Raw genomic sequence first — 24,188 nt, forward strand, 5'->3', positions numbered from 1 at the left:
TTGGTAGCAGTTTTTCACACCGGAAACCTTCCAGCATTCTGCACTGTTGGTCCTAAAGGTAAGGGCACTCTGGCGCTCCGAAAACCCCAGGACTCAGCTTGGAGCTGGGCTGATGGGAGCTGAGTTCTGTCTTGTTTGGGCAGTGGGGTCCTCTGAGGTACGGAATTTGGCTCTACCTACACAGCCTCCACTGCTTACCAGGAGGGGAGACTGAGAGAGGAGCAAAAGGGATACGGGGCGGTGGCGGGGGTGGTGTCCCATTCACAAGACTTGGCTCACAGAATTCGGGCAGGGAGTCGGCAAATAGGAGAGCACTGGTCCGGGAGTGCCAGGTCTGGAAAACCGGGAGCGGAGGAGAAGACTGGATCGTCGAGAGAGTGCAACTGCGATTGGTACTGGACTGCTAGGGGCGGCGGAGAGCCCGGTCCCTGCGGGCTGGGGGGGTGGGGTGGGGACCGCGGTAGCCCCGCCCCTACCTTCTCCTTCCTGGTCCCCGCCCAGCAAATTCCCGCCCATCGCCCGCGACCGGCGGTCGATCGCAAGGTCTGAGTTCTCGGCGTTCTTCTAGCGCTGCCTTTTTGGTCTCCACGTGGACAGGCCAGTGATGGCGGCGCTGGCGGAGTCCGTGGCGGCGGAGCCGGGCAACCGAAACGGCCCTGGTAGAGGTGGGTGCTACTACGCTGCGGCCTCCGGATCTCGCATCGCGAGTCAGGGCTCCCAAGTCAGGGACAGCACCTTCCTCCGCTAACGGCGGCGGCCTTTCAACGCCAGACCCGGAGGGCCCCGCGGTCACTTGCTCCGGCGGCTTTCGCTGGAGCCCAGAGGGACCAGTCTTCCTTTTGCAGCCTTCGGGCGCGATCCGGAGCAGCTCTTCCTAGGAGCTTGTAATCCTCAAGCCGGAAACGCTGCCCCCGCCCTTGCCTTGGCTGGCACGGGAGGACTCACGGATAAAGCGGACCCGATGGGGAAGGAAAGAGCCAGGCGCGCTGCAGCGGCCATTCCACAAGTGGGCCCGCGGGGAATGCCTCCAGGAAAGAGGCACAGGGTTTCATTCACCCGGCTCACTGACTGCCAGGCCTCTGCTGGGTTCAGGGACTGACTACACAACAGCCTTGCCCTCAGGGATCTCGTCTACCCGGGAATACTGATGTAAACATAAGATCGCAGACACGTGATAAAGGAGGAGGCGCCTACTAGTCCCGAGGACAAATTGAGCTACTAAAACCAGCAGCTCCCACATCCCAAAGACCACAGGGGACTTGCCCTGTCAGAGGAGCTTCTGTGAGGGGCCCAAGGTTCTGGGCTGTTTGTTCCAAGGTCTTTGAAACAAATGAACCAAAACTATGGCCGTAGTAACATTCAGATATGGTCTCATCATCAACTACCATCATCTGCCCGCAGGCAGAGAGCGAAGGGTTATGTCTGGGAGGGTCCCTCCTATAGTAGTAAAGGGCCCTAGCAGAAGTTCTGGCACAAAGGGCAGGTTCAATAAATATTTGTTCAATAAATTAATTTCTTGTTTCCTTATCACATTCCCAAACTCTCTGGTTCCTGAAGAGATAATAGGGTTGAGCTAAGCTGAATTGGGAATAGGAAGCAAATTAAGGGTTGCAGCTTTGCTAATGGCTACAGTGTTTTCTCCTTTAATCAGGTTGTAATTTGTATACCTGCATTTGCCCGTGCTGGACTACTAGCCCCTAAAGGGTGGGGTCGCTTCTCTATCCTTACCTGTTTGCCTGCAGTCCTAACTAGAGTGTGTTCTTTTATTTTTCCTGGGGTGGAACAGTGAGACTAAGGAAGCTGTTAAGTCAGTTAAATGTTTGGTTGTTGTTGTAGTTGTTTTAATTTATTTATTTGACGCAGAGAGAAATCACAAGTAGACAGAGAGGCAGGCAGAGAGAGAGAGAGGGAAGCAGGCTCCCTGCTGAGCAGAGAGCCTGATGCGGGGCTCCATCCCAGGACCCTGAGATGACCTGAGCGGAAGGCAGAGGCCTCAACCCACTGAGCCACCCAGGCGCCCCAAATGTTTGGTTTTTATTTCCCTTTTAAACAAGGAGAGGGAAGAGTGTAGGGATTCACCACTGTAGACAGAGTCAGTGGGACTTGAGTAAAGAGGGCAGTCTTTTAAGTCAGTACTTAATAAGTTTGCTTATAGACTGCATATCTAGGACCTCAGAACTTCAAAGTGTTCTCAGAGACTTGGGTGAGGGGTTGGGCACAGGAGAGGACATTTTCCCAGACTTCTAGGCTCTTGGGTTTTCCTCAGAGTTGTTCTTTACCAAGGAGCCGTTGTTTGGACTCATTTCAGTCTCCTGGTGTTATCTCTGTTCTCCCAAAGGTAAGGGATGGGGTATACCTCCCTCATGGGCTCAAATATTTGATTCCCAGTAATCTCTCAACATGGAAGCTAATTATGCAGATCTCTTTCAGGCTTAATGGGTTGTCTTTCCAGCTTCAGAATGAACTCAGTGAGGAAGAAAGCTGGGCCAACCCCCTTGGCATCTGGGATCTGGGCCTGAAACTTGGGTGGTGTTAAGGACTTAACTGGGTCTGGTTCTCTTTTAGGCCAGGTGCCAACTCAGTCCTTTCATTTGTCCTAGGTCGAGTCCCTAGGGGCCGCTTGGCCAATCAAATCCCCCCTGAGATCCTGAACAACCCCCAGCTGCAGGCAGCCATTCAGGTCCTGCCTTCCAACTATAACTTTGAGATTCCCAAGACCATCTGGAGGATTCAGCAGACCCAGGCCAAAAAGGGTGAGCCCCCAAGTTTTGAGATGGGGTAGGGGTGGAGAGGTTGCCTGGCTCTGTCAGGGACAGTATCCCCATCCCAGGATTTTCCTAGACCTCTGCCCTCATGTCTTCGCTCTGTCTTTCAGTGGCCTTGCAAATGCCTGAGGGCCTTCTCCTCTTTGCCTGCACCATTGTGGATATCTTGGAAAGGTGAGGCTTGGGGTACTGGAGAAGAAGCTAAGCCAAGACCTTCCCCATGCCCATTATATCTCTTCCTATTGACATTTTTCCTTCTGGACCTTGGCCTTACCCTGCCCCCTCCCACAACCATACATGCACAAAGGGAAAAAGTCAAAACTAAACTCCCAGCCTGCTGAGATCCCAGCCTGTCTGGCTTAGCTTGTCTGTATAAATCTCTTTTTCCCTAAAATATTAAAGTGGGGGAGGGGATGCAGCAGGGGAGTGGGGAGATGAGTTGTTTCCAGTATCTTCAAAGCTGGGCCTAGAGCAGGTGTTGGGGCCTGAGGAGGAATCCTCAGAGCTGACCTGGAATGAGCTGTGTTGTCAGCATCAGGTCTAGCCAAGGGGAACCTTTTTCTCCCACACATTTGGGGGAGTAGGGCAAGGAGAGGCTTGGTGGGGGAGAAGTGTCTAGGAGATGGTATTCAGTTCCTCTCCCCTCTCTAAGTTTCTTCATTACAATGAGCCATCCTGGGGCTGGGGGTGGGGAGTTCTCAGCCATCTGGAACCAGCACAGGAACAGGGAGGGGGAATGGGGAAAGAGGAGGTCATCTCGTGATGGGAACCTCCCACTTCCCTGCTGCCTCCCTCCCCCACTCTGCTTCTCATCCACTGCCACAGACTCACTTCCCAGCTCCCACCCTCTTGCCCCTTGGGGATGCTCTCTGGGGCTCAGGCCAATTTGCATACATTTTAATCTATAAAAAATTAAGTGCTCTGGCTGACTCAGACGCCTGGGCTGCATTTTAAGGAGTTGAATAATCTGCTTCTGTGCACAGACTGATTTGGGGAAGGGGGAGGAGGAGGGGCTGCTGACTGACAGCAGCTCAGCTTTCCCCAGCACACCTCCAGGAGAGAGATGGGAGACCCTAGTTGCCAAGCCAGGCCCTGTGGCCCAGGGGTGCATCTCTCAAGGAAGAGCTGGTCCTCTAGCACCATGCCCCTGGTGAATTTGGGGAGTGCGGGGTCTTCCCCACCCGCCCCTGTCCCCCAGTGATTCAGGCCTGGCAGCAGATCCTATGGCAATGTGTTGGCCAGAGCCCACTCTTTCTGACGCATGAGATGTGTGGGTGGTGCCATGTGCTGTGGGGGAGCCGTTCGTGGGTACCCCCCACCCTGGGTGCAGAGGGCCCTAACTAAGGGTGGGGAGGTAGCAGGGGGTCTGGGTGACAGGGAGGCTGTGTGTATCCCTACATGCGTACCCACGCATGCTGCAGTGTCAAAGCATGGGAGCGGGCGCCTCTGCATGTGTGTGCACGCTCCTTGCTCTGGATGGGACAAGCCGGGGCATCAGAGCCCCCGTATCTGACCCTGTGTCTGCCCAGCTGAGGGGTGGGGGTCCTTCTTGAAGTCTGGGCTTGGATGGAGGAACCCGGGTGCTACAGATACCGTCCTCATACCGCTCCAGTTCCAAGAGCTGCTGCCAGGACTGGGGGATGTGACAGCTGGGCCCTTCCTACTCTTTGTTGGCAGAAGTGGCAGCTGCCATCCCCAGTGATTGTGGGGCATAGGGAGAGGAGCTGGGCCCTGAGATATCCCCACAGGGGTAGGTCTCTCTCCCACCTCACCCTGGTGTCACCATCTCGTTGTCCCCCTCCCCGTTCCCTCACCTCCACAGGTTCACAGAGGCCGAAGTGATGGTGATGGGCGATGTGACATATGGGGCTTGCTGTGTGGATGACTTTACCGCCAGGGCCCTGGGAGCTGACTTCCTGGTGCACTATGGCCACAGCTGCCTGGGTATGGTGGGCGGGGATCCTGGCAGGGAGGCAGGGAGGCAGGACTGCATGCTAATTCCCCCATCATGGTGCCTTCTTGTCCTGCTTGCAGGCAGGAGGTCCCTCCCAGTTTCTGGGATGGCTTTGGCCTTCCTGCTCTGCAGGTGGATCTTTCCTTTGGGTTTGGTTTCCTTGGAAACAACGTTGCTGTCCCCGATGTGGGTGTTTGAAAGGCTGTTGGTGGTAGAGCAGTCTGGGCCCCCGGTCGAGGGGTGGAAAAGGAGCTTCTAAGGGAAACTATCACTGTGCCCCCACCCCACCGCCTCCTGCTCACTCCTTGTATCCCTAGGCTGAAGCCACTGGTCCTGGCTGCTCAGAGACCTTGGCCCAGGCAGGCCCCCTGCGCCTCTGGCCTTCCAAAACAGTCCTGAATTCTTGTCTCTTCCCAGTTCCCATGGACACCTCGGCCCGAGACTTCCGGGTACTGTATGTCTTTGTGGACATCCGGATAGATACTACCCACCTCCTGGATTCTATCCGCCTCACCTTTCCCCCAGCCACTTCCCTTGCCCTGGTCAGCACCATTCAGTTTGTGTCGACCTTGCAGGTAAGTGAACAGATAGGCAGCCAGCCTCTGGACTCTTCCTGGGGCCCATGTTAGGTGCTCCCACTGGTCCTCTGGCCCTGGCTCTCCCTCTTCACCCACTTGCTTCCCTTCCCTCCTCATCCCTCCAGGCAGCTGCCCAGGAGCTGAGAGCTGAGTACCGTGTGAGTGTCCCACAGTGCAAGCCCCTGTCCCCTGGGGAGATCCTGGGCTGCACGGCTCCACAGCTGCCCAGAGAGGTGGAGGCTGTTGTGTAAGTGAAAGATGAGGGGCCAGTTGGAGAGACATAAGAAATGCACCTAGAAGGGATCGGGAGGTTCATTGTATAGGAAAGGAAGCTGAGTCTCAAGCTCTTTTTTAACTGTTTGCTCAAGGTCACCCTACAAAAGGGGGACTGAATAGGATTGCAGGTGGCCTGTCTCCCTCTCAGGTGCTCTGTCCACCTGAGAGCTATGCCCAAGCTGGGGCAGGAATCAGAGGGCCTCATGGGGTGGGGAGTGGGGGTGAGGGTGGGCTAGAAATGGTGGGAATATAATTGGAGAAGATGGATGGGCACGCCCAGGCTGCAGCCCCGTTAATTTAGCATCCGGACAGCTAACAAGCAGGAGCAGCATGTCTCCTGCCGCCTAATTATTTTAGGTAATGGAAATGCTTAATGTTGTGTGAATGCAGCCAGCCTCAGAGCTGATAGCTCCCCCGGCTGGGACTAGGGAGGGGAGCCCCATTCCTAGCTAATGGCAGGGAGAGCGGGAGGGGCACTCTCCTGACTCAGCCCCGCCTCTGGGGCTGTAGATGCTAGTCCCACAGGGCCGGCTGCTCCCATGTAGGACAGCCCTGCTCCCGAAGGGGCACTGCCCCTCTGCCTATGCCCGCATGATTCTGAGCCTGTAGGTGCCTACCACTGGGGGCTTCAAGGTGTGTGTTGGAGGGAGAGACACCCTGAATGTGGGGCATTCATCACAAAGATCAGTGTGGTCTCCAAGAAGGAACTGCATTCGTGATTGTCCTCTATGCTCTGCCTTCTCCATGGACTGAGAAGCTCCTTTTAGGGACAGTCTTGATAGAGTCTGGTGGTTAAGCCTAGAGAAAAGTCCTAGATCTACTGCTTAATAATTGTGTGACTTTGGGCAAATTCCTTAACATCCCTGAACAGCAGCTGTATCTGTTGTAAAATGGGGATACTCTAGGTCCCTCAGAGGACTGTTTGAGGGTCTGAGTGTGAAGTCCTACATGGCAAGTTCTTATTCCGGGCCTTGGTGCACAGAAGCCACAAATCCAGTAAACAGTAGTTGTTACAACTCAGTAAGAGGACCTGAGAGCCAGTTTGGGGAGAGAGAGCCGTTGTAGACCCTGAAACTTCATTTACAACATCGATGACACTTTGAACCCTATTTGCCGTGTCTGTTTTGAGCTAGGTAAGGAACTGTCCCGCCATCTCCAAGGTAGGATCTCTAGAGCCCTGGGCAGCCATGGCCATGGCTGCCCTTTTACCCTTCCCCCAGAAGTCTGGGGTGAGGAGCAGTTCTCAGATTCTGCATTACATAACTAGAAGGGCCTTATTCTCATCCAGTTCAAACTCTTTATTTTGCACATGAGAAAACCAAGGCCTCAGGAGGCGGAATGTTGACTTGTGCCAGTCCCCTCTCTCCCTGCAGCAGCAGCACATTTAGCCAGGAGCTCAGTCTGGACCTCCAAGCCAGTGCCCACCTTTTCTGCTGCCTCACCGTACCCCACACTTATCATCCCCTGTCTCTCTGCCGCAGATATCTTGGAGACGGCCGTTTCCATTTGGAGTCTGTCATGATTGCCAACCCTGGTGTCCCCACTTACCGGTATGGGCTGAGCTGGGCTGACCAGCTAGGGAGAGGGTGGGATTTCCCTGCCACTGAAGCCCTCAACTGGCGAAAACTTCCTCATTCCCTGGCCCCTTGACAGCCAACGGCTCTAAGTATCTGAGGTACTTGGGTCCTGAATCCAGGCGTCAGACCCAGAGCTGCTGCTGCACAGTACCCACCCATCCCCCACTGGGATTCATACCGAGATTCTAAACCCCCTCCTACTTTTGCCTGCTCTAGCTGTGGGGCTGAGCTTTCCAATGACGATCTCTGCTCTCTTCCTCATTACCTGCATGGAACCTAAAGATTCAGGAGACCAAGGGACTGAGTCAGGGAGCTATGGGTACAACAGATACCATGAGTGGCTGTCACCGTAACCCTCATAGCTTCTTTTCCAGATATGACCCATACAGCAAAGTCCTATCCAGAGAACACTATGACCACCAGCGCATGCAAGCCAACCGCAAAGAAGCCATAGCCACAGCCCGCTCAGCTAAATCCTGGGGCCTTATCCTGGGCACTTTGGGCCGCCAGGGCAGCCCCAAAATTCTGGAGGTCAGAGGGCTTGGGATGGCCTCTGGAGGAGGGGACTGACTAGAAACCCAGCTGAGAAAATTAGTAGACTTAAGGGATTTTGACTTGGTTGCTTGACCATGGTAACCTGAGCTTGGCCTCCATCTTCCAGCAGCACCTGGAATCTCGGCTCCAAGCCTTAGGACTTCCCTTCCTGAGGCTGTTGCTCTCTGAGATCTTCCCCAGCAAGCTTAACCTACTTCCTGAAGTGGATGTGTAAGTTTCCTCACCTTACCTCTGTAGCGATGACTCTGGCTAAGGAAGCTTCCTTAGATCAGTGTCCTGCCCAGCACATATTGAAGGCTGGAATCAGTGGGGATTGCTTCCATGAATGTTCATGTTTACCGAGCCCTCATTCAGCAGGGGCTGCTCTTGGCTAGGGGTCTCGCCCATTTCAGTTTGGGAGCTCACAGGCAACTGTAACATCACAGTCATTCTTTTGAGGGGTAGTTGGCACCTGCAGTGTACCAGAATTAAGCTAAATTTGATTCTGGAGATAAGATCACAGATAAGCTGCCTGAGCCCTGCCCTCAGAGAGCTCTCAGAGAAAACGAGAAAATCAACAGCTATAGTGTTATTCTGAACAGTAGTACGTGACTGTCTTTACTCTAGAATTAATAGTAAGCATTCATTAGGTGTGTTGGGGACAAAGTCATGTTTTTCAGCATGCTGCCCAGGGGAGGACCACCTTCCCCACCCCCACCCTTGGGTCTGACCTGACCTTCCCTTCCCAGGTGGGTGCAGGTAGCATGTCCGCGCCTTTCCATTGATTGGGGCACCGCCTTCCCCAAGCCGCTGCTGACACCCTATGAGGTAAGCCTGCGTTTTGAAAATACCTGAGAGAGAGTGGGCTTTGCACCTGGTTCGTCCAGGGAGGGATCTGCAGTGGGGTGGGCAACACCTATTACAGCTGACTCATTTCTTAGTTGTGTGGCCTTGGGCAAGTCCCTTAACCTGTCAGAGCCTCACATTTCCTTTCTGTGGTATGAGGACAATAGGACCTCCATAGACCATCGTGAAGATTGAATCAATTAATCCTGCCCAGAAGAAGTTGGCAATTGTTGTCCGGGTGCCCTCCCTTAGGCAGTGGTGGCCCTGAGGGACATTTCCTGGCAGCAGCCCTACCCTATGGACTTCTACGCCGGCAGCTCCTTGGGGCCATGGACAGTCAACCACGGACGGAACCGCCCCCTCCAGGCCCTGAGCCCACTGGTGTTGGAGAAGGTAGGCCCAGACTTGCAAGCCGGGAGGAGAGAGACCAAAGGCGCGGCCTCGCCTGGCCGCCTCCCTAGCGACGCGAGTCGAGGCCGCCGCCGTGAGGCCGCTACGGGAAATGCATGGGAGTAGGGTGGAGGACGTCGCAGAATGGAGACCCTGAGCAGAGTCTGCCATCCTCCGATGCAGGAGTCCGCGCAGCCCTCTCCTGCCATGGCTAGCGACAGCTGCAGCTGCGGAGACAATAAGGGAGCAACGAACGCTCGATGAGCCCTTCCTTGGTCTCAGGTATCCGCCCCTGCTTAGGCCGCGCCTGGTTGTTATGGGAACACCCCGCTCGCGCAGAGGCCCGCCTTCGGGGTGGGGCCGGCATTTGGTCCCACCCCTCGTGTATTCGATTTCCGCTCGGGGAAAGGCTGCTTCCGGCCCCTAGCGCGTTGCTCGGCAAGATGGCGGCGCGGCCCACGCTGAGGGTGTTAGCCCTGGCCGGCTTCCGGCAGAGCGAGCGGGGCTTCCGCGAGAAGACGGGAGCGCTGAGGAAGGCGCTGCGGGGCCGCGCTGAACTCGTGTGCCTCAGCGGCCCGCACCTGGTCGCGGATGCTGTGGGCCCCGAGGGCGCCGGGCCGGACTCCGGTGAGACGGGGAAATGCATTCTGAGTTTTTTTATCTGGCCTCGTTTCCGTAACGCCTTTCAGCATATCCCCACGCCGCATCCTCACCTCTTCCCTCCCCCTGCCCATACTCTTCATTTCTTCCACATCCCAGCCTCCCAGGCCTCCACCATGATCAGGCTTCCCTGCCTTGCCATGCCACTCTGCTCTCCACCTCATTACCCCCAGGTTCTCATCTTCGGCCGCCTCTTCGCTAGTTGTCAGCCCCAACCCTTCCTCCCTCCCGTTTTCATTTCTCATGCCTTAGATACCCGCTTGCCCTAACCCCATCCTTTCCCCATATCGCTGTAGAGCCCTGCCTTCCGGAGGAGCAGCCCCGAGGCTGGTGGTTTTCAGAACAGGAGGCAGACGTTTTCAACGCCCTGAGCCAGCCCACAGTATGCAGAGGTCTGGAGGAAGCCTTGGGAACCGTGGCACAGGCACTGAAGAAACTGGGACCTTTTGATGGGCTCCTTGGTTTCAGCCAGGGAGCCGCGCTGGCAGCCGTTGTGTGTGCCCTTGGCCAAGCTGGCGATCCCCGCTTCCCCTTGCCAAGGTTTATCATCCTGGTATCTGGTTTCTGTCCCCGGGGCCTTGGACTCAAGGAATCCATCCTGCAGTGCCCCTTGTTACTGCCTTCACTACACGTTTTTGGGGACAGTGACTGCGTCATCCCCTCTCAGGAAAGTATGCAGCTGGCTAGCCAATTCACCGGAGCCGTCACCCTCACCCACTCTGGTGGCCACTTCATTCCAGCAGCTGCGGCCCAGCGTCAGGCCTACCTCAAGTTCTTGGACCAGTTTGCAGCGTGAAAGATGAACAAATGGCTCTGCCCCTACTTCCCCCACCCCCATATGACCTCGGGGCAGCCTCTGTAATCCAGTCCTTCCATCCTCCCCCCCCTCCCCTGGGAGCTCAGGGGCTGTCAGTGTTCCTCATCATCACCAATTAAGAGACAAGTATCAGTTCTGAGACTCAGCTTATAATAAGCCCCGCTCTACACTCAAGAAAAAAGGATCAGAAGGCCTTAGCGGAGCTTGGCATCTGCCACTCAAACATGAAAAAGGCCAGTGGACCCCTGAATAAGTGGAGGGTGACATGGGAACGTGGGGGCTGACGCTACTGTGACTGCTGCGTAATAAAGTGCTGGTGGCAATTTTGAGCCTCTTTTTCCTCCTACGCACAGGAAAGCCATTTTGTGACAGAAGTCCGGATTCCTGGCATCCACACAGCTTCCAGGGCAGCTCCAAAGAGGGAAGGAAGTGTTTCTAGTTACGAACCCCGCAGGATAAGCTCATGTGTACCCACATTTGGTAGAAATCTCAAGTCCCAAGCGGAAGGAGAGGAGGCCTTGGTAGCAGAGTTGGAAGAATTTTACTTTTGAGAAGTTCTAGGAAGAGATCGCCGGGCAAGGTGCTCTCTGGGCTCCACTGAGTTAGGCTTCCTCTGAACCCTGAAGTTTGTGTACTGGCCTTCTGTCAAACTCTGGCTTCTTGGGTGCTCTGCTTTTTCCTCCAGAACTGCTTTAGCCCCTCTGAACTATAAGCTTGGAGGATGGGTTGTCCTAGACCTTGGGAAGAGGCCCAAGACCACACAAAATAAACCTTTTACAAACCTGCCCTCACCTGCATAGTTTCTGGGGTTGATGCTGCTTTGTAGCGATCCAGCCAGGCCTAAGTAGCCCCTCCAGTTTTAGAGATCATTCGTTCCCAGACACTCTAAAGACTGCCCACTTTAGCTCCTTGCCCTGCTTCCAGTGCCCCCACCTGTGGCCCATCCTGCTCTCTGATTTCAGCCCTGCCTGTGCAGGATCACGACCTCATTGCTTTTCTGGAATATCCCAGGAGGCCCTGATCTAGCCCTCAAGCATGGTTGTTTCCAGGGAGTTTAGGAATTGAATAGGAATCAGTTTAGGGGATATAGCACAAATACCCCCCTCCCATCCTGAGACAGATTAATATCCCTTAAATTACCCCAAATCCCGAATTCTTCACTAACAACAGTAGTTGTCTAAGAAAAAAAAGCTGGAGTTACACCGCCCTCCCCCAACAGACCCAGTTTACTGGAATTTAGGACCTTTACAGCAGAAAGTGGGGATGGGAGGATAGTTCCCCCTTGCTAGTGTCAGCCTCTGCTTGCTCTTGGGTGTTTTAAAGGGATCCCTTTGACAAAAGGAGGGGACTCAGAAATGGACTGAATTACTGCTACAGACCTGTTAAATTTGGCCCGTAGGATTTTAGAGAATACTGGATTTATAGTATTTAATATCTTAGGAATTTCACACACAGAAAGATCCCCGGCTTCTCTGGAAAGGAGTTCAGAGTGGAATGCAGTGAGTATGCAGTTCAGAGCTCACGTGCCCCCGTGGCCATCATAGCCTGCCCCCTTTAGCGAGGTCCCAAGAGATGAAAATGATGACAGTTGCTACCACAGCCCTTGCTACTTGGAATTACTGTGAGGATGAAAAGAGAGAGAACAAGATAGTGGGGCATGAATTTTAAGCCAGGGTTTAAAGTTAGAAGGATGAGGGTAGAGCAGAACAGTATTGGGGCATCTGTGTGGCTCAGTGAGTTAAGCCTCTGCCTTTGGCTCAGGACATGATCCCAGGGTCCTGGGATCGAGCCCCCACATCGGGCTCTCTGCTCAGCAGGGAGCCTGCACTCCCCTTTCTCTCTGCCTGCCTCTCTGCCTACTTGTGATCTCCGTCTGTCAAATAAATAAATAAAATCTTTAAAAAAAAAAAACAGTATTGGGAGCAGAAGTGCTCAGTGCTCTGGGTGAGAATTCTCCTCCCTCACCCACCTCCTGCCTTAAGAATCAGAAAATATCCAAGCTAGGAGGAAAGAGATCATGTGGTCCACTGCTTCCCAACAAGTGAGATGTCCTCTCCCATCACATCCTCCAGGAACAACAGAGAATCTTAGGGGCATTGTCCCCCACCCCACACACAGATTCTACGGACCACTTGCATCAGAATCATGTTAAAACTTGACCTACCGAGCCAGTTGCTGGACCGAGGAATCTGCATTTTGGCAAACTCCCTGGACTGGACACTCCCATACAACATGATATTTGAAAACCATTGCCTTAGAGAGTAGAATATAAGTCTCTGGTAAACATGTGCTATTTGAAAAACACACAACACACACCTGGGATTCTCATGCGCTCCACTAAGGATGGGGAGAAAACTCTCCAATTAACCATTCATGTAACATTTTCAATTTGTATCTAAGGGAAATGAGGTCCAGAGGTTAGAAAGAGGAGTACCTTTGGTGGAGCGCTAACTACACCCGATTCTGTGAAAAGCAGAAACTTTATAGAGTTGCCCAATTTAATCTCAGAATTTCCTGAAGTAGCCACTCTTAACAATATTACAATTGAGGAAAACAGGCGCAGAGGAGTTAAGTAACCTACCCAAAGTTGGATTCAGATCCAGAACTCACATTCCTAACCATTCCTAGTCATTGCTTTCTCTCCTGCAACCTCAGAAGTGCACAGAGGACACCCAGCACTCACGACTTTTGGGCTAGGTGTCCTGTCTGGGTCTCACCTTCCTAATCCATAAAATAGGTTGGGGTTGGGGTGCACTCAATGAGGTTCTAAGATACTAAAAAATTCTCTAAAGTCACTTCTCTGGTTTTCCTCCTCTGACCATTTTCTCCCGATGGGTTCAAACTGCAGACAACTTGGTCCCTTCAGAATATTGCTCCCATTTCTCTTCTCTACCTCTCACTCCACCTTCGATACCTAAAGCTCTTGAGAGTAGTCTCTGAGCAAAGAAGCCCCCTCCACAGCCCAAGTCCAAGAGCTTCTGCTCAGAAAGTTGTGCCCCCTTCCCCTGTTCATTCTGCCTAAGTGGCCAGAGCTGGGGTCTCCTCAATGCTACCAGCCCCTCACAAAGACATAACAGCCTAGTAGAATACTTAAGATTGAAATAGCATTCTGCAGTTTTCAAAGGTTTTTACTCACGTGATCCTATTTGATCCTTACAAGTTGGCCAGAGAGGAGTGATTATTATCCCATGTTACACAAGGCTCAGAAACCCAGCCCCTTAAATGATAACCAGTTGGTGATAAGGCCAGGTTGGACCTCCTGCTTCCCAGTGCACTACTCCCATCTGCACACACTACAGTCTGCCCACAGATGGCCTCTGGATTCCAGAATCAAGAACATTTAATCTAAGACTTTGGGGTCCTTGAGTGGGAGGAAGGAAGCGTGTGGGAATTGATTAGCTGTGAAACCAGCACCAATTGCCTTAAAAGTAGTTTAACAAAGGAGGGGTTATGGAGAGGTAACAGAAAATTGGATTAATGAGAGGCAGGACTGGATTGCATTAACCATTTCCAGGACTGTGCCTAGGGAAGTCCTGCGCCCGGTATCCATCAGTCAGCCCCTGCACTGGGTGATGGTGGTGGTGGTAGGTGATATGTGTTTTTGAAAAGGTCGTTACTCACACTTCACTGGACCAATAGGACTTCAGCCCCTCTCATATTCACTTTTCCACTTTAGAACTAATTTGAGACACTATCTCAAATTAGAATCCAGCACGATTGAAGTGAGGCTGCTGATACATTCAGACAATGCTTTACTGACCGGGTTAACTTTACAAGCACACTGGCTTCCTGAGGGTTGGGGACCTTTCTTATCACCCTACATGGATCAGAGGATGAAAGAGCGGGGAGAATAGTGAGGGAAGGCTGCATCAGAAAATGGGTTCAAGGATTAGTCACGCTTTCTGCCTGCTCAGCAGAGGGTTTCCCGGAAGAATGCTGTTGTGGCATTTTAGGAAAACTTTGCTCCATCTACTCCCTTCAGTCTGCAGGAGACCTTCAGGTCCCAGCCGCCTCCCTCCCACCGAGGAGATAGAAAGAACACAAATCCCAGAACTACCCCTTCTTTCGCCATTCCCTGGCTGCAACCTCGGCCAAGAGGACAGGATGGTCACTGAGGCGGACGGTCATACTGCCCAGACCGTGCTTCCTTCCCTGCCTTGGTAGACACGCAGCAGTCAGACCTGAGAGTAGTCCTCCCCCGAGCGCCGCACCGCCCTCCGCCCCCATAGATACATCGGATTTTGACTCGCCGCCCCCGCTTCCTCCTGCTCCTGGTCTCCCCCATCCCGGGCTGGCAGTGCGCGGCGGGCGCAGTGCGTGGGCGTGCTGCGGGGCGACCATGGCTGTAGACTGTTACCTCCGGTTCCCACAGTAACAATCGAAAGCCACGGTTGCCCTGGAGACGCGGGGGCGGGGCGCGCGCTACTGACGGCACCGTGGCAGCTCCAGTCAGGCAGACGTCAGGACAGCGAGTTGGGGAGGGGGTAGCGGGGGTAGAGCGCGCGATGGGGACCGGGCTCGGGGGCCGTGCGATATGCGTGTGAGCGGCCGCCCCTCGCAGCCTCTGGTGACCAGGGACCGGACGGGCGGATGGAAGCGTCTGAGCTGGATCAGCACCGCGGACAGCGGCGGCGCTGAGAGCGCGCGCTGAGGGACCCTGGGGAACTGAGGGGCCGGGGGCGCGGCAGGTGGCCGGGTCCGCGGTCCTGGGGCGGGGCCAGGCGTCGGTGGCCGTGACTGGAGACTGTTACTGAGGGCGGCCCGGGCAGTAAGCAGTCTAGAGCCAAGGTGCCGGCGCGCTGCCCGGGCGGGCGGGGGTGCCTCCGTTGCCCGCAGCTGGGGGCGCTGCTGCTCTTCCTCCCCCGCGTCTCCCGCCTTTCTCGGCCCCAGCGCTGGCGGACAGGCACGCGGCCCTTGACGTCAAAGCCCTATGACGTCAAATATGTCCCCGCAGAGAGGCACTTCCGGCGGCGGGGGGGGGCGCTCAGTTGGGGGGCGGGGCAGCCCGGCCGAGGCCCCGCCCCCTTCTGGTCCTGAGAGGACAGCTCCTCGCGCAGAGGCGGGAAGTCGGGGGCGCAAAGGGACGAGCCCGACGGGATGGGACGGGGAGGGGGTGCCCGACTGGATGCGGGGTGGGGGTCCCGAAAGAGCGGAGGCTAGGTCGGCGGGCAGGTGGGCGTCTGTCCTTCGCCGGTAGCCCCGCTCAGCCGGCAGGGGCAGCGAGGCTGAGTCACTGCGGTGCGGGGAGGGGGAGGAGGGGGCGCGTCTTCTGGGGCGTCAGCATCTTCGCCCCACTTTCTTGGGAGGATGGCGCAGGAGCCCCAGGAAATGTCGCAGGGACCCTGGGGTCCGTCCTCTGTTCGATGCTCCTCCGAAGTGGCTGCGTCTTCATCCGGGCGCGGGCAAGTGCTGCACGGGGTTCTGGATACGCCTCCGCCCGGCTCCACCAGCTGCGAGGGGATCCTCATCCCCCACCCTGTTCCCAATCCCACCCCTTAGGGGCCAGCCAACCTGCCGTCTGCCGGTCTCCTCATTGCCTTTCCGTCCGTGTCCGTGCATCGGTCCATCTGTAGACCGTCGGTCGGTCAGTCCCACTTACCTGTCGGGCCGCGTCGCGCCGGCTCCCGCTCGCCTCCCGCAGTCCGGCTGGCGCCGCTGCTTTTATAGGCGCGCGTAGTACTCGTGCGGCGGCTCATTCATGCGGCCGCGGCTCCTACACACTGACGCGCTGCCGACGTCAGCAGGGAATTTAGGAAACGGGAAGAGGGGCTATTTATAGTGGCGAGGCGGGGGGTTGGGGGGGACTAAGGCGACGGGGAGCTGGGAGGGGGAGGAGGACGCACGGAAGCAGGAACAGGGAGGGGGAGCCCGGGCCCCTGTACCGGTCTACAAAGGGTTAACTTTCCGGAACTGCGGACTGGGGCCGGCGGGAGGACAGTGCCGGGAGGGTGGACGGGTCCTACACCTTTAAGCGCCCTGGGACACCTAGGGGATGCAATCCCACTTCCCGCCGGGCCTTCCCAGGTGCTCAACCGGCAGCCCCCTCTCCCACTCCTCAGTTCCTGGACTCGACGGCTCTGTGACGTCACAAGATGACCTTCGGTGGCGTTACACCACTTATGGCCACTGCAGTGTCATCACCCTGGGGTGGGAGGTACAGGAGAGGAAGCTAGACCTGAGGAGGGGCCTAAAGCAGCATCTAGAACTGTGGCGTCGGGGAAATGGGAGAAGAAGAGTGGGGAAGCCCAGGGCTGGCAGAAGCTTTGTAGGAGTCTGGGCCGGGGAGGAATGGTGCGCGGGGGTGTGTGGGGGTCTGTGCGTGTCCCGGAGGTCTAGGAACCAGTCAGGAGCTGGAGACCCCAGAAAAGTTGAGAAGAGTGGCTTGCACTCCCCGGATATGAGCAAGGGGTTCCTCTATGGAGGAGCTGGGCGGGGGGGCGGCAGGAGAGGAGAAAACCTCAGCAAATGGCGGGGAGGAGGACAGGTCGGCAGTGCCAGTGTCAGAGCCTGGCACCAAGCAGACCGCGTTCAGTACCCATTTATGGGTGATAATGAGTGAGGGAGACCAAGGGCTCAGCGGCTTGACAGAGAAGGATCTCTGAGGATGGAGTGGCAAGACCACTTCCTGGAGGAGTTAGAGTTTCTGGAGGTATGAATTGACAGGAAGGCCCTAAGCCATGTGGGACAGAATTCCCCTGAACAAGAGCAGGGAAATGAACGATCCTGGTTCCATCAATTGAGGAGAGTTCTAAATGGAGCAGGGTGAATGTGTTCACAGAGAGAGGAGATGGATTGGGGGGGGGAGGTAGAGGCGAGGAGCAGGTGTTGAGGGAGAACAGTGCCAGGCTAGTAGGGTAGATAGAAACTAGGGAGGGAGGGAAAGATAAAAGATTGAAGAAGAGTGAAGTCCACAGGAAGGCAGCAAGGCTGGCTGCAAGTCTGTGAGACCCTTCCATAGGGATGTAAGGACAGCCTGAGGATAGGGATGGGGCAGTGAGTTAATTCAGGGAGTGGGGATCCGGGGAGAGTGTTGGAAAAAAAAAAAAAGACAGTGGGTACAGTGGACACTGTACAAAAGTGAACTGGGTTGAGGGGCTCCTTGTGGGGCTAGGATCTGGTCCCATCAAGAGGATAAAAGATTCCAGTAGAAATGCAGGGGGAGAAGTCCTGAACAACTTTTGGAGTCTATCTTCCAGGAGTCTCCCCCCCACACACACACCTCTTTTTCTTTTGCCCCCAGCCTTTGTCCCTGTGGTTCTTTTCTCGTGGACTGCTTTTCTGTGGGGGGGAAGAACTCCTATTCATCCATCAAAACCCAGTTCTAAGAGCACTTCTTCCGAGGAGCCTTTCCACCTTTCTCCAGCACTCCATACACCTTTTTCCGCTTCAGCGCACAACGCATCCATCCCTCGGCCAAGATGTCATGGTCCATTTTCCCTAGAGGCTGGCGGCTCTGAACACACGGTTTTCATTTTTTCATTCTCACTGCAACCCTAGTGAAGAGACCGTGGATAGACGGAGGAGAGGACTGGGATAAAATGGATCCGGAACATGGAGTAGAAACGGTGAGGACAGGGTCAGGACACGGCGGGAGTCAGAAGGACCAGCGTGGACCAAAAGCCACCACAGGGCTCCGAGACCATGAAGATGTCAGCAGAGGAAAGAGAGCCTCTGGGGGGCGCCCGAGACCTTAGTGTCTATCAGGGACTGCGAGTGGCCGCGCTGGCGGCCCCTCAATGAGTGACTCAGCTACTACCTCTGGCGGGGGCGTAGGGGTGGAGGACTGCGCGACGGGCGGCGAGCGCGGCACCCACCCGCCCAGGAGCCCTGCGCGGTTGCTAAGCTCTCCAAGGCCTTAGAGAGACGCGATCTGCGCGAACCTCATAGGTTACTATGGTAACTCTGCGCCCCAGCCTCTCGCGCGCCACGGCTGAGAAAGGCGCAGCCAATCAGAAGCTGCAGGCGTTCTCGGGGACCCACTCCCACCCTCCGACTTGTGGGCAGGGGTCAGGAGGTGCCGGGAGGAGGTGCAGCGTGGGCCGCGGAGACCCGGCACTCACTACAGGCCCGATGCGGCGGCGGGGCCGCGTGGGGACACTTCCGGAGTAGCCGCACGAGTGCCCCAGCGCCAGTGCGGGGTCCCCTCCTTCCCAGAAGGGGCGTCACCTGCAAGAACCGAGCCTTCCTGTGGGGTGCAGAACCTTGCCGGGGGATCCGTGCGGTCACGTTCCGGGTTATCGGGTTAGAGACGAGGTCGAGCAAGCAGGTCCCTCAAAATGGCTCACACGGGGAATCTGGAGGCTGGGGTCGCTTCTGCGGGATCCCCAGGAGGCGCTGTCCAGCCACTCCCAGTCGAATATCCTGGGGTCGCTCCAGAGGCCTCTAAGTTCGGGGCAGGCTGATTGGGTAACAGCCCCGCCCAGGCTCATGCAGGGCCCTACGTGACAGCCTCGGGATTATCCCAGAGAGCCAGGACTTGAACTGTGGAAGGGGGCAGACGTGTATTTGTGCCGACACGCGCGCCCGCAGGTGTCAGTACCTGGAGAGGGTCTGGGTGCAAACGGGTTTATTCCGTGCATACCTAAACCCAGGTGGCTGAGTGAATGTGGGCGTGTTGGGGGTGGGGTGGGTATAAACGGACAGTCCCATCCAGGAATGTCTAAGAAGTCGCCCCCCAAGATCTTGTCTACCTTCTTCTCTCTTACGACTTCCCTAACCTCCCTCCCCGCATCTAGTTGTCCCCAGAGTCCTCTCCTTGCGGGCAGGACTTCTCCAAACTGAGGCAATGTGAGAATCTAGAAACATGTGCAAGGGAACGTTTAGCTCAAAACCCCAGAGTTTGTGGGCCTCGAAGTTCTGGGGCCTGGGTTCTCACGTGGCCACATCTGGGAAGGTGAACCTGTAAACAGACCCCTCTCGCGGGTCCAGCTCCGCATCTGTGAGCCTTCAACCCAACCCAGGTGCGCGAGAGGGAGGTCGCGGCTGTGCCGCGCAAAGCCCTGCACGGCCACGAGGTGGCGCCATAACTGCAGCAGCGCGTGCCGGCCCGGGCCGCTCCAGATAAGAGTGTGCGGAAAGCGCGGCGGGGCTGAGACGCGACCAGGACGCGGGGAGGACGGACCAGCAGGACAGACCGACCGGGGGCCCGGCGGGCGGAGGGCAGCGCAGCGCAGCCACGTCCCCCCCTGGATCCGCCGGCAGCCGGGGCCGGGGCTTCCGACATGCCCCCCAGGTAGGTCCTGAGGCTCGGGACCCGGAGGGACAGGAGACCCGGACAGCCCGGTCCTTAACGCTCTGGCCGCCTCGGGCGCATCCTCCGGCCCGGGTGCCCCAATACGGCTGGCGTTCAGGACTCGGGGTGTCGCCCCTAGAGGATTCAGGACCGCCGGGCCGCTGCTCTGCGCCGGGTTCATGGCGGGGTCAGTGGCCCAGGGCCGACTCTGCCTGCACATGGGCAGGGGAGGCGAAGGGAAGGGAAGGGGAGCCGGCGGGCGGGGCTGGCAGGGGCGCTGCCCTGGCACAGCTCGGCGCCTGGCAGCGGGGCGGGTGGGGCGCCGGCTAGGAGCTGCCACCGCCACGGGGAGGGAGGCCGGGTCGGGTTGCGGCCGCAGGTAACGGGCCGCGAGGCCCTGCGGGCCAGGCGGAGAACAGGGTGGGCGGGCGAGCGAGCGGGTAGGGGAGCTCAGGGCTCGGCTCAGGCTTCCAGGGCCGCCTGGCTGCCGAAGATTGGGGGCCGAGAGGGAAAGCTGGGAGTCGAGGGACTCGGGCTGGAGCGCTTCTCCCGGCCTGTCTGAAGTTGGGAAACTTTTCCCTAAGTTTGGGGCGGCGGAGTTCCCGTGAAGAAGGGGCCGAAGGGAGCTAGGGAGGGAGGCGCCGGGGCCCGCGAATGCAGAGCCGAGGCCGCGGCCGGGATGCGGGTGGGGCGCAGGCCAGGGTCAGGGCCACAGCCGGCTGTGCGCCGTGCCCGCCCGGGGCGCTGCCCCCTCCCTCCCCTGGGAGCTGCGTGGCTCCCCCCTCCCCCCCCACCTGCTTCCTGCCTCAGCCTCCTGCCCCGATATAACGCCCTCCCCGCGCCGGGGCCGGCCTTCGTGCTCTGCCCGCCACGGCAGCCTCTGCCTCCGCTCCCCGCGCCGCGGCCGCGCCCCAGCCCCAACTGAGGGCCTGACAGCCTCCGGGCAGGGCGGCGCCACGGCGGGCACCGCGCTCCCCTCCACTGGATCACTTCCCCCAGCTGGGGCAACTTCTCCCGAGGCGGGAGGCGCTTTTTAACTCGGCTCCCTTATATCCCAATTGGGCAAACTTCTCGGCCCTGAATGACTTTTCCTGAAGCGGACATTTTCCTCAAATCCGGTAACTGTCTCCGAAGGGGTCACTTCCCCCAAACAGTTTTCTCCTCGGAAGTCCCCAGAACCCAGCCTGTGTGCCCGGTGGCATCCGGGGCTGGGCGTGTAGGCCTTCCCGGCCTCCTCTCCAGATCCACTCTTCCTACGCTGTCTTCTGGTCCAGGCCACCGGTCCAGGCTCCCACACCAGGAGGCCGCCTGTCCTCTGCCAGTGCCCAGGCCGCGGGGCTCGATGCCCCTGCCCGGCTGAGGGGAAGGGGAAGTTGGTGGGGGGGAGCAGCGCCCGGCTGGATACAGGCAGCAAGGGCGCGCTGAGGCTCTGACCCCGCGGCTGTGTGTCCCCGCAGGAGAGTGTGCTGGGCAGACGATGCTGGACACGATGGAGGCGCCGGGCCACTCGAGGCAGCTGCTGCTGCAGCTCAACAACCAGCGCACCAAGGGCTTCTTGTGCGACGTGATCATCGTGGTGCAGAACGCCCTCTTCCGCGCGCACAAGAACGTGCTGGCGGCCAGCAGCGCCTACCTCAAGTCCCTGGTGGTGCATGACAACCTGCTCAACCTGGACCATGACATGGTGAGCCCAGCGGTGTTCCGCCTGGTGCTGGACTTCATCTACACCGGCCGCCTGGCTGATGGCGCGGAGGCGGCAGCCGCAGCGGCTGTGGCCCCGGGGGCTGAGCCGAGCCTGGGCGCCGTGCTGGCCGCCGCCAGCTACCTGCAGATCCCCGACCTCGTGGCGCTGTGCAAGAAGCGCCTCAAGCGCCACGGCAAGTACTGCCACCTGCGGGGCGGCGGCGGCGGCGGCGGCGGCTATGCACCTTACGGGAGGCCGGGCAGGGGCCTTCGGGCCGCCACGCCCGTCATCCAGGCCTGCTACTCGTCCCCGGCCGGGCCTCCGCCACCGCCCACCGGCGAGCCGTCCGCGGGCCCGGAGGCCGCAGTGAACACGCACTGCGCGGAGCTGTACGCCTCGGGCCCCGGCCCGGCCTCCACCCTCTGCGCCCCGGAGCGCCGCTGCTCCCCGCTCTGCGGCCTGGACCTGTCCAAGAAGAGCCCGCCGGATTCCGCGCCTTCCGAGCGGCCGCCGGCCGAGCGCGAACTGCCCCCGCGCCCAGACAGCCCTCCCAGCGCCGGCCCCGCAGCCTACAAGGAGCCCCCGCTCGCCTTGCCGCCGCTGCCGCCGCTGCCCTTCCAGAAGCTGGAGGAGGCCGGCCCGCCTCCGGACCCGTTCCGCGGCGGCGGCGGCAGCCCGGGACCCGAGCCCCCGGGCCGCCCCGACGGGCCCAGCCTCCTCTACCGCTGGATGAAGCACGAGCCAGGCCTGGGCAGTTACGGCGACGAGTTGGGCCGGGAGCGCGGCTCTCCCAGCGAGCGCTGCGAGGAACGCGGCGGGGACCCGGCTGCCTCGCCCGGGGTGCCCCCACTAGGCCTGGCGCCGCCTCGATACCAGGGCAGCCTGGACGGGCCAGGCGCGGGCGGCGACGGCGATGACTACAAGAGCAGCAGCGAAGAGACGGGCAGCAGCGAGGACCCCAGCCCGCCCGGCGGCCACCTGGAGGGCTACCCGTGCCCGCACCTGGCGTATGGCGAGCCGGAGAGCTTCGGGGACAACCTGTACGTGTGCATCCCGTGCGGCAAGGGCTTCCCCAGCTCCGAGCAGCTGAATGCGCACGTGGAAGCTCACGTGGAGGAGGAGGAGGCGCTCTACGGCAGGGCCGAGGCTGCTGAGGTAGCTGCGGGGGCCGCCGGCTTGGGGCCCCCTTTCGGAGGCAGTGGGGACAAGGTCGCTGGGGCTCCGGGCGGCCTGGGCGAGCTGCTGCGGCCGTACCGCTGCGCGTCGTGCGACAAGAGCTACAAGGACCCGGCCACGCTGCGACAGCACGAGAAGACGCACTGGCTGACCCGGCCCTATCCGTGCACCATCTGCGGGAAGAAGTTCACGCAGCGCGGGACCATGACGCGCCACATGCGCAGCCACCTGGGCCTCAAGCCCTTCGCGTGCGACGCGTGCGGCATGCGCTTCACGCGCCAGTACCGCCTCACCGAGCACATGCGCATCCACTCGGGCGAGAAGCCCTACGAGTGCCAGGTGTGCGGCGGCAAGTTCGCCCAGCAACGCAACCTCATTAGCCACATGAAGATGCACGCCGTGGGGGGCGCGGCGGGCGCGGCCGGGGCGCTGGCGGGTCTGGGGGGGCTACCCGGCGTCCCTGGCCCCGACGGCAAGGGCAAGCTCGATTTCCCCGAGGGCGTCTTTGCCGTGGCCCGTCTCACTGCGGAACAGCTGAGCCTGAAGCAGCAGGACAAGGCAGCCGCGGCCGAGCTGCTGGCGCAGACCACGCACTTCCTGCACGACCCCAAGGTGGCGCTAGAGAGCCTCTACCCGCTGGCCAAGTTCACCGCGGAGCTGGGCCTCAGCCCGGACAAGGCGGCCGAGGTGCTGAGCCAGGGAGCGCACCTGGCCGCCGGACCCGACGGCCGGACCATCGACCGTTTCTCCCCAACCTAGAGCGCCTCTTGCCAGCCCGCCTTGTCGTCGCCGTCGCGTGGCCACCCCCGGCCCGTGCCCCGCAGGGGACGGCGGCGGCGGCAGCGAGCAGGCACACCGCGCCCGGGACAACTGTAGTAGCAGCGGCAGCGTCGCCGCCGTGGCGGCGGCCCCACCTGGCCTCACTGCTTTGTGCCTTAGCCCGGGGGTGGGGGTGGGGGTAAAACCCCGGGACGGGGGTGGGATGGGGGAAGGGAGATTTATATTTTTGATATCAGCTTTGACCAAAGGAGACCCCCGGCCCTTCTCCGCCTCTTCCTGTGGTTCGTTGGCCCCCTCCCCCACGCTCCGTGCTGCTCTTGGAGGGAGGGGTGTCACTGTTGGGGCGCTCCCAGCCCTACCTCCGGCCCTTGCGACCACACCCATTCTCACTGTGAATCTCCCCGCTGGGGTCGGAGCGTCGGGCAGAGTTGGGGAGCGGGGAGGGGACTGAGCCGGCCGGAGGGCCCCCCCGCCCCCCGCTCCCGCCCGCCCCGGGACTGATAATGTGAAGTTCCTCATTTTGCACAAGTGGCACTAGCCCCAGGGCCAACCCTTCCCTCCCTCCGGAGTCCGAGGGCTGAGACAGCCCTAGCCTACTGGTCTCCCACTCCCGCGGTGTCCTCCCCATCCCTCCCTTCCCTGGGGGCCCGGACCATATTTATTGCATGCGCCCCGGGTGGCCCCCCACACCAAGCCCAGGCTGGGCTGGGCTGGAACGTGGTCTCTTTAGCTCCCTCCTCCCCGTTTGTATATTTCCTACCTTGTACACAGGCTCTTTCAGAGCCGCTTCCATTTTCTATACTCGAACCAAACAGCAATAAAGCAGTAACCAAGGACCCTGGACCCCGATGCTCTCTTCCACCCTGCACAAGGACCTGGGTGGGTGGAGGGGCCAGACACTGCACCCTCATACAGGTGC

General features: G+C 58.7%; 4 protein-coding genes across 5 annotated transcripts in view; 3 read left to right on the forward strand and 1 right to left on the reverse strand.

Moving 5' to 3' along the window:
* The window catches only part of RTN4RL1 (reticulon 4 receptor like 1), a 73,792-nt gene extending 73,261 nt beyond the window's left edge, over nucleotides 1-531 (reverse strand). Inside the window, exon 1 of the mRNA XM_047708518.1 lies at nucleotides 477-531. Within this exon, the coding sequence (XP_047564474.1) occupies nucleotides 477-516 (40 nt within the window). The 5' untranslated portion in view covers nucleotides 517-531. The remainder of the gene's footprint in view (nucleotides 1-476) is intronic.
* Nucleotides 523-10,013, forward strand: DPH1 (diphthamide biosynthesis 1). Its single transcript, XM_047708520.1, has 13 exons — nucleotides 523-665; nucleotides 2,601-2,753; nucleotides 2,876-2,939; nucleotides 4,588-4,709; nucleotides 5,137-5,294; nucleotides 5,423-5,544; nucleotides 7,055-7,123; nucleotides 7,525-7,681; nucleotides 7,815-7,915; nucleotides 8,434-8,512; nucleotides 8,783-8,924; nucleotides 9,102-9,202; nucleotides 9,877-10,013. The coding sequence occupies exons 1-12, from the start codon at nucleotides 605-607 to the stop codon at nucleotides 9,182-9,184; spliced, it is 1,311 nt and encodes a 436-aa protein (XP_047564476.1). The 5' UTR covers nucleotides 523-604; the 3' UTR covers nucleotides 9,185-9,202; nucleotides 9,877-10,013.
* OVCA2 (OVCA2 serine hydrolase domain containing) lies at nucleotides 9,214-10,720 on the forward strand. The gene is made up of 2 exons (XM_047708529.1): nucleotides 9,214-9,547; nucleotides 9,877-10,720. Exons 1-2 carry the CDS (start codon nucleotides 9,364-9,366, stop codon nucleotides 10,374-10,376), a joined length of 684 nt encoding a protein of 227 aa, XP_047564485.1. The 5' UTR covers nucleotides 9,214-9,363; the 3' UTR covers nucleotides 10,377-10,720.
* An 8,582-nt stretch (nucleotides 10,721-19,302) lies between these two features.
* Nucleotides 19,303-24,105, forward strand: HIC1 (HIC ZBTB transcriptional repressor 1). 2 transcript variants are annotated; one of them, XM_047708509.1, is made up of 2 exons: nucleotides 19,303-19,629; nucleotides 21,087-24,105. In XM_047708509.1, the coding sequence occupies exon 2, from the start codon at nucleotides 21,107-21,109 to the stop codon at nucleotides 23,246-23,248; it is 2,142 nt and encodes a 713-aa protein (XP_047564465.1). In that variant the 5' UTR covers nucleotides 19,303-19,629; nucleotides 21,087-21,106; the 3' UTR covers nucleotides 23,249-24,105. The 2 variants fall into 2 exon arrangements, with proteins under 2 accessions (XP_047564465.1, XP_047564464.1); XM_047708508.1 differs by lacking the exon at nucleotides 19,303-19,629 and adding an exon at nucleotides 20,195-20,747.
* Nucleotides 24,106-24,188: the final 83 nt, after the last annotated feature.

This window comes from Lutra lutra, chromosome 16 (assembly GCF_902655055.1).
Source record: "Lutra lutra chromosome 16, mLutLut1.2, whole genome shotgun sequence".
Lineage (NCBI taxonomy): Eukaryota > Metazoa > Chordata > Mammalia > Carnivora > Mustelidae > Lutra > Lutra lutra.